The 14,615-nt window shown below is 42.5% G+C and overlaps 1 protein-coding gene across 1 annotated transcript in view; it reads left to right on the top strand.

Annotated features, from left to right (window-relative positions):
* The window catches only part of LOC126271977 (exocyst complex component 2), a 109,025-nt gene that overhangs the window by 28,726 nt on the left and 65,684 nt on the right, over positions 1–14,615 (top strand). Inside the window, exons 7-11 of the mRNA XM_049974442.1 lie at positions 267–481; positions 6,600–6,715; positions 6,802–6,938; positions 7,914–8,143; positions 8,230–8,477. Of these exons, the coding sequence (XP_049830399.1) occupies positions 267–481; positions 6,600–6,715; positions 6,802–6,938; positions 7,914–8,143; positions 8,230–8,477 (946 nt within the window). The remainder of the gene's footprint in view (positions 1–266; positions 482–6,599; positions 6,716–6,801; positions 6,939–7,913; positions 8,144–8,229; positions 8,478–14,615) is intronic.

Raw genomic sequence — 14,615 nt, forward strand, 5'->3', positions numbered from 1 at the left:
GTTCATCAGGCTGTGCTGAAGTAAAGTTTGACGAACCTTAGATTCTCAAATTAAGTTGCTTGAATCTGGATGTTTATAATTTGAGCCTAACTTCTATGCTAGAAAACTTATTTGCCTTAAAGGCTGGAAAAAAAAGATGCTTTTGTTAAAAAAAAAAGGCTTAAAGAAAGTCCATAAATTATTCTTCTACTTTATATTCACTAAATATTGTGATATCTCAAACTCCTTGAAATTGATTGTGGTTGAAATTTTCTGTTTCTGTATAGTGTCTGTGGAAGAAGCAAACAAGTTGTTCGAAGATGTTCTTGCTCGCAGAGAACGTGCTGATGCCACTAGAAATGCTCTTGGTGTCTTGCAGAGGTATAAGTTCTTGTTCAGTTTACCAGTGAACATTGAGCGAAACATACGGAAGGGTGAATATGAAGTTGTCATCAATGATTATGCAAGAGCAAGAAACTTATTTGGAAATACAGAAGTCAATGTGAGTTCTTTAAAGCACTATAAAATTAATTTACTGTTTCAAATAAATGCTTCATGAGGCAGAAATGAAAATGTAGTTGTGACTTTTTGAGATAGGAGGAACTACATATAGGAGGAAATACATATTGTAATACTAACCTTTTATTACATAAAGAATAATGTCTTCTCAGGAGAATAGACATGTGGGGTATGAGAAAAGCTGAACAATAGACATGCAGATTAAGTAAGAAGAAGAAATTGTTTTGGAACAATTGTCACAAACATGTCTCCGTATCTCAGTGAGTTGCACCCCACCCCCAATACCTCAGAATGTAGTGTATAAAAACAATGGAAATTCCTGAATGGAATAATTCATAAAATGGTGGAAAGGCAACCACTTACCTGTAGCAGATCAATGTGAGACACGTAGAAACACTCAACAGAAAATGTTACTTTCATCAGCTTTCGAGCTCTTTCTCTAATAGGAGTACACACACACACAACCACATGGACAAAATACACATCTATCGCTGTGGGACCTTCTTGCTGTGGGTGAGTGTATTGTTGTGTCCATGTGGTTGTGTGTGTTAATGTATGTATTCCTACTAGATAAAGAGGAAGAGCTCAAAAGCTAGTGTAAATACTGTTTTCTGTTGTGCGTTTGTATGTGCCACACACTAGCCAACTATAGGTGAGTGGTTTCCTTTCCTTCATTTATTGTAAAACTACTTGTATGTTCTTCTGTGGTTATTTTATCTCATTGGATGGCGAGCAGGCACTTCTCCTTTGCCTTGTATAGTGGCTTGGTGCCAATTTTTTGTTTATGTGATGTGTTAAAATATCAAACAAGTCACACTGGATAGTGAATCTGATCAGGTATCTTATAACTTGCTTGCTTTCCTCAATTACATTTTTTACATGTGATGGTGTCTTTGCAGCCTGCCTATTAATCTATTTTGTGGTCATCCTCAACATGCTTATTTTTCTCTGTGTCAGACTAATAGTTACTATTTCTTACAAATAGAAACATAATCAGTAGAATTTTGAGTTCTAATATACAACATAAGAGTATTGACACGTCTAAACAAAAGTGAATCTAAGGCTTTAGTGCAGTCCAGTTGGAAACACTTTTGTGAGGTGGAAATACTGAATTTTATGATTAGCTGAAGAATGAAACTACATCCAAACAGGCATTGGGAGGTACAATGGTACCGAGTGACCATTTTGTCACCCTCAGCTGATAGGTGTATTGAATGCAGGTATGGAGGGGCATGTAGTCAATGCACTACTCTCCCAGCCATTGTCAGTTTTTGTGACCCGAGCTGCTACTTTTCAATAAAGTAGCTCCTCAACTTGTCTCACAAGGGCTGAGTGCACTCCGCTTGGCAACAGCACTTGGCAGACCAGGATGGGATCACTCATCCAAGTGCTAGCCCAGCCTGACAACACTTAACGTCAGTGATCTAACAGGAACCTGTATTACCACTGCGCTGAGGCCATTTGCTGAAATGAAGAGTTGACCTGTAAATACAGAAGAATAATGATTGACCATCTTTTATTCTGTTATGTTTTTCACGTGATTAACAATGGAATAGGATGCATAAATAATGGTATACTCTGCTTAGGGGTATTTACAAACATTTCCAAGTGAAATGGCTTTTCAGTGGTCTTTGCTTAGTAACATTGTAATTTTACTCTTTCCTTTTCTGGAGAGACAGTCTGTGCTGCTTGTGGCTTCTGTTCTCATAATTGTAGAATCTTTCCTCCAAAACAGTGTTTGTGTGTGGACATTGTCTTTGCCGTTTCTCAGAGTAGTGGGAACCAATTTCACATAACTCAAAGGCAGATTAGTGGCCTAAGGCCAAATCTTTAATGTGTTTTACCTTTGCAACATCCAGTTGATTAACTTGAGTGTTGATGTGATGATTTTTTCTACTATGAGTTCCATATGGATGTTTGTTGTATATTTAATTGTTACTATACAAACTAATTTCACATATGATTTATTAATCACCCCAGGGGAATCAAAGCAAGATTTACAGCATTTTTGAGTCTCAAACAATGGAAAATCCAGGATGGAATGTAACAGTATTGTGTAAAGGGATGTTTCTACTCACCATATAGTGTAGGTGCTGAGTTGCAGATAGGCACAACAAATAGACTGTCATACATGAGCTTTTGGCCAGTGAGACCTTCATCAGAATTAGACGGCAAATGCACACACACACACACACACACACACACACACACACACACACACACACACACACACACACACACACACACACACACACGCGCGCAAACACAAACACAACTCACACACACAACTCATTCCCAGGCAACTGAGACCACACTGCGAGCATCAGCACCGGTGTGTGATGGGAGTGGCGACTGGGTGGGGGAAAGGAGGAGGCTGGGGTGGGGAGGGGGAGGGATAGTATGGGTAGGTGTAGCAAGCAGTGTCACGCTGTTGGAGAGCACTGAGGGACGAGGTGGAAAGAGGGTAGGGCAGCTGTGTGCAGTCCGGAGGTTAGAGGGAGGGAGCGGAGATGTGGGGCGGAGGGGGGGAGAGGACAATGACTTACGAAGGTTTGTATATATTGCAGGGAAAGTTCCCACCTGTGCAATTCAGAAAGAGCTGGTGATGATGGGAAGGATCCATATGGCACAGGCTGTGAAGTAGTAATTGAAGGATGTCATGTTTGGCAGCGTGCTCAGTAACAGGGTGGTCCACTTTTTTCGTGGCCACAGTTTGTCGGTGGCCATTCATGTGGACAGACAGCTTGTTGGTTGTCATGTCCACATAGAATGCAGCACAGTGGTTACAGCTTAGCTTGTATATTACATGACTGATTTCACAGGTAGCCCAGCCTTTGATGGGATAGGTTATGTTTGGGACCGGGCTGGAGTAGGTGGTGGTGGGAAGATGTATAGGACAGGTCTTGCATCCAGGTCAATTGCAGGGGTATGAGCCATGAGGCAAGGGGTTGGGAGCAGGGGTTGTGTAGGGATGGACAAGTAAATTGTGTAGGTTCGGTGAATGGCAGAATACCACTGTGGGAGGGGTGGGAAGGACAATGGGCAGGACATTTCTCATTTCAGGACACAATGAGAGGTAGTTGGAACTCAGGCAGAGAATGTAATTCAGTTGCTCCAGTCCTGGGCGGTACTGAGTTACGAGGGGAATGCTCCTCTGTGGCCGACGGTGGGACTTCGTGAGGCGGTGGGAGATTGGAAAGATAAGGCACAGGAGATTTGTTTTTGTACAAGGTTGGAAGGATAATTACGGTTTCTAAAGGCTTCAATGAGATCCTCAGTATATTTTGAGAGGGTCTACTATTTACTGCAGATGCAGCGGCCATGGGTGGCTAGGCTGTATGGAAGGGACTTCTTGGTATGGAATGGGTGGCAGCTGTCAAAGTAGAGTATTGTTGGTGGTTTGTAGGTTTGATATGGATAGAGGTACTGATGTAGCCATCTTAGAGGTGGACGTCAACATCTAGGTTTGTGGCTTGGTTTGAGTAGGACCAGCTGAAGCAAAAGGAGGAGAAATTGTTGAGGTTCTGGAGGAATGTGGGTAGAGTGTTCTCAGCCTCGATCCAAATCACAAAGATGTCATCAGTGAGTATGAACCAGGTGAGGGCTTCTGAGTGTTTAGGAAGTATTCCTCTAGATGGCCCATGAATAGGTTGGCATAGGATGCTATGTGGGTGCCCATAGCTGTATCATGGATTTGTTTGCAGTACTGCCATCAGAGGAGAAGTAATTGTGGGTGAGGTTATATAGCATATAGCTGCCCTACACTTTTTCCACCTCGTCCCTCTGTGTTCCCCAACAGCATGTTACTATTTGCCATGCCTACCCTACTATCCCTCCCCCTCCCCACCCCAGCCTCCTCCATACCCCCAACCAGGCACTACTCCAGTCATGCACTGGTGCTGCTGCTCTTCGTGTGGCCTCAGTTGCCTGAGACTGCAGTCATGTGTGTGTGAGTTGCATTTTGCGTGAGTATGTATGTATGTTTTTGCTGTCTAATTCTGATGAAGGACCTACTGGCCAAAAACTGATTTGTGACAGTCTTTTTGTTGTGCTTATCTGTGACTCAACATTTCCACTATATGGTGAGTAGCAACTTTCCTTTTTACAGTATTGTTACATTTTTGAGTATCAGTTTGAAATAACCTCATCGTGCTCCCTCTTTAGCTCAGTGAGTAAATAGTTACTTATTTAATTCTCAAAGTGAATCAGTGAGTGTGTACCAGGATTGTGCAGTTTATTTTCATTGTATGTGTTTTAAGCCCCAGAAATTTTTATATAAAAAGACTTTGAAATTGGCATTCCCAACTTTTCTATTACTGTCTTGTCAGCTGCCATCTTTACAAATAACAGTTTGAAACAATGGCTTGTAGTAATCCTGCACCTCATCAGCCAGAACCTTTTCTTTCAAATCCTCTAGTGATTTTAAACCCAGAAATGTAGTGCCAGTCCTGTCCTGTCCCAGCTACCAGTGATGTCAAAAAGCATAAAAGTATTATGCAAATTGTCAGATGCACTCAAACAGTAAACTCTCTTCTACCACTGAAATCGAAAACTCAGAATTACCTCTTCCAATCTAATTATTGTTTGACAGTAACCATAGTACTCTGAAACAGCTTGAAAAAGTTTTCTTTTCTATGTGTGTGCAATGTGACGAGAAACATACACTGATTAGCAAATTTGCAAGATAATTGTCAGCATCACAAGATTAGAATTGTGCTACAGAGGTTTGAGGAGCATAATAGTGAACTCATGTTAATGTCTTGGTCACCAGTTTTGCCTAATCTGAACCTGATGAAACACGTCTGGGGCTCTGGAAATCTACCAAAGACTAGTCGAATCCTTGCTATGCAGAATAGCTACCATGCTATGTTCCAAAAATTGACCAGCACACTGTTAAGCAGGTGGTCATAATGTTTTTGCTCTTCATTGTGATATGCAGTTCAGAACTCTGATTTCTGTGTGAGTTAGTACTATCATATTTCTGCATAACATTGTAACTCCAAAAGTTCAAACTTCTTGTGCAGATTGCTTGCACCTGAAATTACATTAAATAACATTCAGTCAGTCTGCAGCTTGCAGTTCTTGCGTATGAATGATAAGGGTAGCAACATTATTAAAATGAAAACACAGAAGTCATTAAACTTCACACTTATTTCAAATATTTCACCATCAGATAGTGAGTTCTAGATTTGACAGACAGACTCCTAATCTTTAAAATCCTGTCATATACTGGGCTGAAAAATTAATGAACATCTCATCTCTTAAATAAGCAAAGAATAATGAAATATTTGCATTTAGTGTTTGTACCCAAATTTTTCATTATATTTACAATTCAGTAATATTATGTACCACTGAATCAAACTTTTTATCTTTAATTCATTAAAAATAGTTCTCCAACAAAATTTGGAAATAATTTACCATACACAAAACTCCTCACTTCGTTAAACAGCTGCTACTACTGCAGTTCTCATCACCTTCTTTACTTAAGGCTATCAACCAGAGCCTCAACATTAGTAATGGTGTGGTAAAGCTCAATACGTAATTCAGTTACTTAAGCATCACTTGATAAAAGTACAATTCATTAACACATTGGTCATGGAAATACAAAGCAATACTCATTACCTCTAACAGCAATAAGAAGTTAGATAGGGAGAGATTGTGTTTTTTCTTGGGTTTTTATAGAACGGAAAAGGCAAAAAATAACTTTCATTTACATGGTCATCTTTAGTTCAGTGATAGTAACTTCATAGTTTAACATAACCTACTCAGTTTCATGACATTTTGCGACACAAACAATTTGTTCATCATGCATTCATGGTTAATATATGCAATCAGCCACACATGACACCTCTGTCTCAGCATCCAAAACCACTGTAGTACTTGGTTAGGTTCATAGCAGTCAGATAGCACTGGCATTCTCTCTTGCATATTTCATGAAAAATAAAAATAACAGGCAGCTCTCAGTACATACTCTTAATGAAAAATATGAACTTCGTAATATGCACTACTATTCTTCATGTGTGATGAATACATATGCACAGGAACAGATGGTTTGATTATTTACTGAATTTATATTTTGCCTGATTATTTTTTATTTGCAGATTTTTAAGAAAGTGCTTGTTGAAGTTGAGCAGCGTATCAGCGGTCTACGAGAACTTTTACATTCCAAACTTCAAGATATGCCTGCTTCTCTGGAAGACCAAAAAAAGATTATCAAGTATGACTACTTAATTTGAGGATTCACTTCAGAATATTAAAGAATCAATAAATAACTCATTATGTTATTCTCTTTATGTTAACTAGAAACTTGGTGCATCTGGAATCAACGGGGGATCCAGCATGGGACTGCATTTCAAGCCATTCATCCTACATCTCTAAACAGCTCAATGCTTGCAAGGATGAGCATATTGCATTGGAAGCTGCTTGTGGTGATGAATCAGGTTAGATGCAAACAGTATGCAATACATAGTTGTAGCAGTATGTGTGGCAGAATGTTTGTTTATAAAATTAGCCCTTTTTGCAGCTAAATAGTCAATGGTATGGAATCTTGTATCAGAAGGAAAATTCACATAAGGAAACAATTAAATTGAGAGACAGACTCGTTATCCAATACTTCAGGAGGTGCAATGTCAGTGCTGCTGATAGGCACATAAAAAATACAGGATACTGTCCTAGGTTTTGGAACTAAATAGTTTGTCCCTTGGGGACGAGAGTGGGATAGGTTGGATCAGGTTTAAAAAGGAAGGATGGCTCTATCAGGTCACATGATGAGAGGGATCTGCCTGTTCTGAGGATGAGTGGGGAACTGTCTATTTTTCTTCATTTAGAAAGGTACAGAATATTACTCTTAATGAATAAAGTCTTTTCAGTGAATAAAATAATGTTTTCTTTTTATAAATATATTCCCTTGTATTTTAATTAAACCTAACTAGAAAAGCATGCCTCAAAAACCTTCCGAGCTGGTAGCTCTTTTGCATGCGGCTGCATATGTGCCATGTTGTGACAGAATAGCCTAGTCCAAAGATATGCTCTGTCAACTGTATGTAGCCAGTGGATGATTGAGAGCAACAATCCCATTAACTGCATTTGGCTTCTTAATACTACTGCAGTATCTCCTTAACTGACCGAATAAGCCAGTTCAGGACATCCAACATCCAACAGGACTGTGCCCAATAGCACACTGCAATGTTCAAACAAACCTTTAGGTCACAGGCAGCTTTATTGTTTAATCGTTACAGGAGGAGATCAAATATTTTTGGTCTCCATTTTTATGGGGTGCTTCAAAAACATGTTTGATGGTTGTGAACTAGTGCTTAGATGCAGTATCAAAACTTCATGTGAAACAAAATTTATGGCTTTCTGTTTTTCTACAGTGAAAAAAGAGAGAACTTACACCTTAATGAAACTTTTTGCAGCCAAACACAAATCTGGCAGCCATCACTCAGGATCTACAAAATACAACAAAATTAACAACTCACCACAGAATCAGGACTGGCAGAGTTCAGTCCCCCAGAGAGTACTTTTTGTCGAGGAACTAACAGAGACTTTGAATGAGTGCTTTCCAGATATGTGGAAGCTGGGCCAGGCATATTTCAGTGGTGATCTGCATGTCAAAGTTGACACTGATAAGCAGCCTTTATTCAAGGTATTTGTGACATGTCTCTCAGTTCGTTAATTTCATTCTGATAGTTCACAGACACACATTCTTTATATACTAAATTTATTTTCCAGCGAATGGTACTGGAGTCTATCGAAAGATTTACTAATCTTCTTCGTGCTGCTGTTTTGCCACATACACTTGACCGTATGTCACCTCAGAGACAGAGTTATGGAGTCTGGCCATCTCATGGACAAGAGGCAGTGGTGCCTTGGCTGCCCCATTGCCTCCGCTATGTACGGGCTACGTATTCAGCCCTCATTCGACTTGACCTTCCAGGAGAGGCACTTGATATAATTGGATCTCTAATATTTGACTTACGGTGAGTCAAGTGCTCTGGTGTGTGTGTGTGTGTGTGTGTGTGTGTGTGTGTGTGTGTGTGTGTGTGTGTGTCAAAATGGCAATACTGACTGCTGATATTTTTATTTTATGTTATATTTTTTTCCTCAATTATCAGTAAATATATAAAATGGTTCTTTTGAAATTGTAATAGAACATAATTTTACTTTCACTGTGTGAAGAAGTCTTACTACTTTTTGAGCTCCCATTACGTCCAGTTTTTCTCTTTGACTATGTGAAACAAGTGTAGGTGGCACAAAGTAGGAGTCCGATTGCATTGGGGAAGGTGGTGTGAATGGAGTTACAAGGTTTCCGATGTGTAGAAATAGCACACCAGTTGCATTGAAAATCAAATTTTGACATAACTTTGGTGCTATTTCTTCACATCGGCAGTTTCTGAAAAAGTTAACCATAATCTAAATGACAAGAATGGTTTTTGCTGTGGGCAGAGACATGGGAGGGGACATGCTGATGTAATCGTTGCTTGGTGCTACCAACAGAAACTGCAACGTATAATTTCACCACACAATTTTGAGACTAAAACTGTTAGGTCGCTGGTGTTAGCAGAAATGAAAAAACAGGGAAGTCAACATGAAGTGTTCCAGACAAATCTGACAGAGACAAAACCGAAAGATGGACCCATTTTATTGTGCCATTTACATGGAGTTAACCATTGTTGGAAAAGTGGTTATCGCCAAGCATGAATGTGCATCATTTTCCAATCAATTCTTACTCTGAGGGGGTTAAGCGGGCAGCTAGCTTGTTGATTTACAGAATAACTAATAATAAATAAATACCTCAATATATAGTCTTAAAACTGGCAGTATATTTATAATGTGCAGCTGATACTTTTATAGGTTGGTACATTGATTTTTTTCATCCATATATCGATAATCTTTTTTGATATATCGAGGGCCAATAACAATATTTATTTAAATGTCAGTATATCATATATCAACAGTCCTACTTGTTACTGTGACAGTGTCTGTGCTGGGCCTGTTTTTGACCAGAATAAAGGTAAGTCCACTATTGAAAAATTAGTGGTATCTATTAGTGAATTATTAATTTGTGCCAGATCAGTATATTCATCTTTAGCAATTCAAAACATGTGCTATATCTTGCACAAACGTAATTTATAGTTGCATTTGCATATCTTGTGTGATTGATTCACATGAAAATACAGAAAGTACCAAAATAAGCACAAGGTTGGTTTCTCTCTCTCCCTCCCACTCTCTCCCTCCCCCTCCCCCTCCCCCTCCCCCTCTCTCCATCTCTATCTCTCCCCCTCTCCCTCCCCCTCTCTCCCTCTCTATCTCTCCCCCTCCCCCTCCCCATCTCCCCTCCCTCTCTCCCTCTCTATCTCCCCTCCCCATCTCCCCTCCTCTCCCTGTCCCCCTCTCTCTATATCTCCCCCTCTCCCTGTCCCCCTCTCTCTATATCTCCCCCCTCTCCCCTTCCCCCTCTCCCAATCTCCCCCTCCCATCTCTCACCCTCTCCCAATCTCCCCTCCCATCTCTCCCCCTCTCCCCACCCCTTCTCTCCCCACCCCTTCTCTCCCCACCCCTTCTCTCCCCACCCCTTCTCTCCCCACCCCTTCTCTCCCCACCCCTTCTCTCACCCTCTCCCTACCCCCTCTCTCCCCTCTCCCCACCCCCTCTCTCCCCTCTCCATCCCCCCTCCACGCCCTCTCTCCCCTCTCCATCTCCGCTCCACCTCCTCTCTCCCCTCTCCACCCCCCTCTCTCCCCTCTCCATCCCCCTCTCTCCCCTCTCCATCCCCCCTCTCTCCCCTCTCCATCCCCCCTCTCTCCCCTCTCCATCCCCCCTCTCTCCCCTCTCCATCCCCCCTCTCTCCCCTCTCCATACCCCCTCTCTCCCCTCTCCATCCCCCCTCTCTCCCCTCTCCATCCCCCCCTCTCCCCTCTCCATCCCCCCTCTCTCCCCTCTCCATCCCCCCTCTCTCCCCTCTCCATCCCCCCTCTCTCCCCTCTCCACCCCCCTCTCCCCCTCTCCACGCCCCTCTCCCCCTCTCCATCCCCCCCTCTCCCCCTCTCCATCCCCCCCTCTCCCCCTCTCCATCCCCCCTCTCTCCCCTCTCCATCCCCCTCTCCCCTCTCCACCCCCTCTCCCCCTCTCCACCCCCTCTCCCCCTCTCCACCCCCCTCTCCACCCCCCTCTCCACCCCCCTCTCCACGCCCCTCTCCCCCCTCTCCCCCTCTCCACCCCCTCTCCCCCTCGCCACCCCCCCTCTCCCCCTCGCCACCCCCCTCTCCCCCTCTCCATCCCCCTCTCTCCCCTCTCCCTCTCCCCCTCCCCCTCTCCATCCTCCCTCTCCCCTCTCCATCCTGCCTCTCCCCCTCTCCACCCCCTCTCCCCTCTCCATCCTCCCTCTCCACCCCCTCTCCCCTCCCCTCCCCCCTCTATCCCTCTCCCCTTCCCCCTTCCATCTCCCTCTCTATCCACTCCTGTTCCCCCTTCCCTCTCCCCCTCTATCCACTCCCCCTCTATCCCCTTCCCTCTCCCCCTCTACCCACCCCTCTCTCCCCCTCCCCTCTCTCTCTCCCCTCTCCCCTCCCCCTCTCCCTCTCTCTCCTCCCAATTTGTCTTCCTCATCTCTCCTTCCCCCTCTCCCTTTCCTCCCCCCAAATTAGTGCTTCTTGTAATAAGTGCTCAGGACAGTATAGTTCCACGTTTGAGAGAGATAAAATACCATATTTGTCAGTCAGATGATGATGATGAATGATTAAGCAGATCTAGTTAAAGTTGCCATTTATTTCTGCTTCTGTAATATTCTGTTTAGAAGATGAAAAGAGTTCCTCCTCTCTCTTGATGTGTGACAATTATTTGCACAGGCAAAACAATGCATCTTCTCTTACAACAGTATATTCTCAGATTATAACAATCCAGGAAAACTTTATTTGTACTAATATTGATCCTAGCAGTTTCACAATTTGTATTGTATTTCATTATCCATCAATTACAACTTCACTGAGACACACACTAATGACTGAAAGTATAATGATCATCTGCTAAATAGAGGGTTGGTCCACCTTTAGAATACAATACAGCAGTGATACTGTGTTGCACAGATTTTACAATTCCTTGGTAGATTTCTGAAGGCATGTGCCACTAGATGTTCTATCCACAGGTCGTGCAATTCCTTTAAATTATGGGCTGGTGGTTTGTGGATGCGGAGCTTGCATCAGATAACATCGTAGATGTGTTCCATTGTGTTCAGATAAGGGGAATTTGGTGGCTAATGCATCAGTGTGAGTTCAGTAGCATGCTCCTCGAACCACTGTTGCAGATACTGGCCTTTTGGTGCCGACAGTTATCCTGCTGGAAGACACCATTTTTGTCAGTGAAGATATGAAGCCTGAAAGGAAACAGTTGGTCTACAATGATTATTACATTGTCCACAGCTGTCCTGGTGCTGCCACATATCCCATGGAAACCTGGGTGAATGTCAACTACGGTATAAAATTGCCCCCACTGACCAGCATCCATGATCCAGTGAATGTTTTGAGCAGCCTTTTGCCTGGATGACACTATACCCAAACATGACCATTGACCTAGTGTAACAAGAAAAGTGATTCATCTGACCAGATGACGTGTTCCCATTGGTTCACTGTCCAATCTTGATGATCTCGTATCTGTTGCAGTTGTAGTTGATGATGTGGCAGCATTGGAAAATGTACACGTTATCTGTTGAGGAACCCAATGTTCAATGTTGTATGCTTCAGAACACTTGTGCCTGCATAAGCATTGTACTCTGTTGTCAGATCAACCTCTGACTTTCTTGTAATGTGATGAGGCGTAAAAGTCGAACACCTTGTTGCCTGTTCACGGTTTCAATGTTTCAACAACTCTCCATAGATGCTCACAACATTGGCACATGAACAGCTGACCAACTTGGGTGGTTGTGAGATGCTAATGCTTAACAGTCTGATATTTGTCAGAACTGCTTATGTCAGGAGATTTTCCCATTTGGCCTGTATTGTCAATAGATTGATTCCCCATTTGTCTCTTATATATACAGGTGTGCAAAACTTGAACGAAAGTAATTTTAGGGTGATGTGTCACTCCCAAGTAACATAGTTCGATGAAACTTGGACCATAAATTAAAAGGACTGCTACAGTAGAATACAGAAGATAGTTATAAGGTGTAGGCAATTAAATAAACAGAGATAACATGTTTATTTGAAGGCAATAATTACACTCTAGTTACCACAATTTATGAAGGTTTTCTGAACATTACAAAAGCCTGGACATAGTTTGTAATGGGGTATATGATGATCGTGGATGGCAGTAAATGCTGTGCATTGTGAAAGTGCAATGTTGGTAAGGGGTTCTTGCGGTAGTGCTTTCCATTAGTCCACCAGCACAGTTAACAACTGCTGGATGGTGGTTAGTGCATTTAGATGTACTGTAATGCATCTCACACGTGCTCGATGAGATTTGAGCATGGGGAAAGGGCAAGCCAGTCCATTCAGGAAATATCTTCTTGTTAAAAGGGCTGGTCCACCTTAGCTGACGGATGAGGTCATGTAACGTCATCCATAAAAATGAAGTCGGGGCCATGTGCACCCCTGAAGACAAGTGGGGAAGGACTACAGTACAGTGTCACAAAATGTTGTCCAGGGAACATACCATGTTCATTAGTTCAGAGGTCAGTACGCCCGTGTAATATCATGCCTCCTCACACCACTCTGGAAGCATTATGTGTACCCACCTCTCACGATATGGCAGCATGTGCAGAATCCCTACACAGACTGAATCTGCTGTCATCTGAGAAGAGCATGCTACCTCACTCCTCATTGGTTCAGTCCCCATGCCCTTGGCACCTTTGGAAATGGTATTGCCAATATGCAGATTTCACAGAATACAATGTACTGGTTGTAGGGCAAATAGACAACTGCCATAAAGTCGCCATGCCACTGTGGAGTGTGAGATTGCATTACATGCAGTCTTGTTAAATCTGGTTGCTGTTGTACACGCTGTTTGATGTGGGTCTTGCCTGTTGTACAATGTAGCGGTCATTTGCTGCTGTACTTGACTGTGGTCAACCATTTCCTTTTCTTCAGGCAACAGTGCTGTGCTTTGGAATGGCCCCCACGCATTTGAAACAGTTTTGTGAGCAGTTTTGAATTCCTGGGCTATACCTGTCACACTTTGTCTTTCTTCCACTTTGCCAGTGATTCTTATCCATGTAATGTCATCCAGATGTTATCTCTGGGCCATGTTGTTGTTGTTGTTGTGGCTTTCAGTCCTGAGACTGATTTGATGCAGCTCTCCATGCTACTCTATCCTGTGCAAGCTTCATCATCTCCCAGTACCTACTGCAACCTACGTCCTTCTGAATCTGCTTACTGTATTCATCTCTTGGTCTCCCTCTACGATTTTTACCCTCCACGCTGCCCTCCAATACTAAATTGGTGATCCCTTGATGCCTCAGAACATATCCTACCAACTGATCCCTTCTTCTGGTCAAGTTGTGCGACAAGCTCCTCTTCTCCCCAATTCTATTCAGTACTTCCTCATTAGTTATGTGATCTACCCATCTAATCATTCTCTTCTCATCCAAACTATTTATTATCCATGTTTCACTTCCAAACATGGCTACACTCCATACAAATACTTTCAGAAATGACTTCCTGACACTTAAATCTATACTCGATGTTAACAAATTTCTCTTTTTCAGAAATGCTTTCTTTGCCATTGCCAGCCTACATTTTATATCCTCTCTACTTCGACCATCATCAGTTATTTTGCTCCCCAAATAGCAAAACACCTTTACTACTTTAAGTGTCTCATTTCCTAATCTAATTCCTTTAGCATCACCCGACTTAATTCGACTACCTTCCATTATCCTCGTTTTGCTTTTGTTGATGTTCATTTTATATCCTCCTTTCAAGAGACTATCCATTCCGTTCAACTGCTCTTCCAAGTCCTTTGCTGTCTCTGACAAAATTACGATGTCATCGGCGAACCTCAAAGTTTTTATTTCTTCTCCATTGATTTTAATACCTACTCCAAATTTTTCTTTTGTTTCCTTTACTGCTTGCTCAATATACAGATTGAATAACATTGGGGAGAGGCTAAAACCCAGTCTCACTCCCTTC

Source organism: Schistocerca gregaria, chromosome 5 (assembly GCF_023897955.1).
Source record: "Schistocerca gregaria isolate iqSchGreg1 chromosome 5, iqSchGreg1.2, whole genome shotgun sequence".
NCBI lineage: Eukaryota > Metazoa > Arthropoda > Insecta > Orthoptera > Acrididae > Schistocerca > Schistocerca gregaria.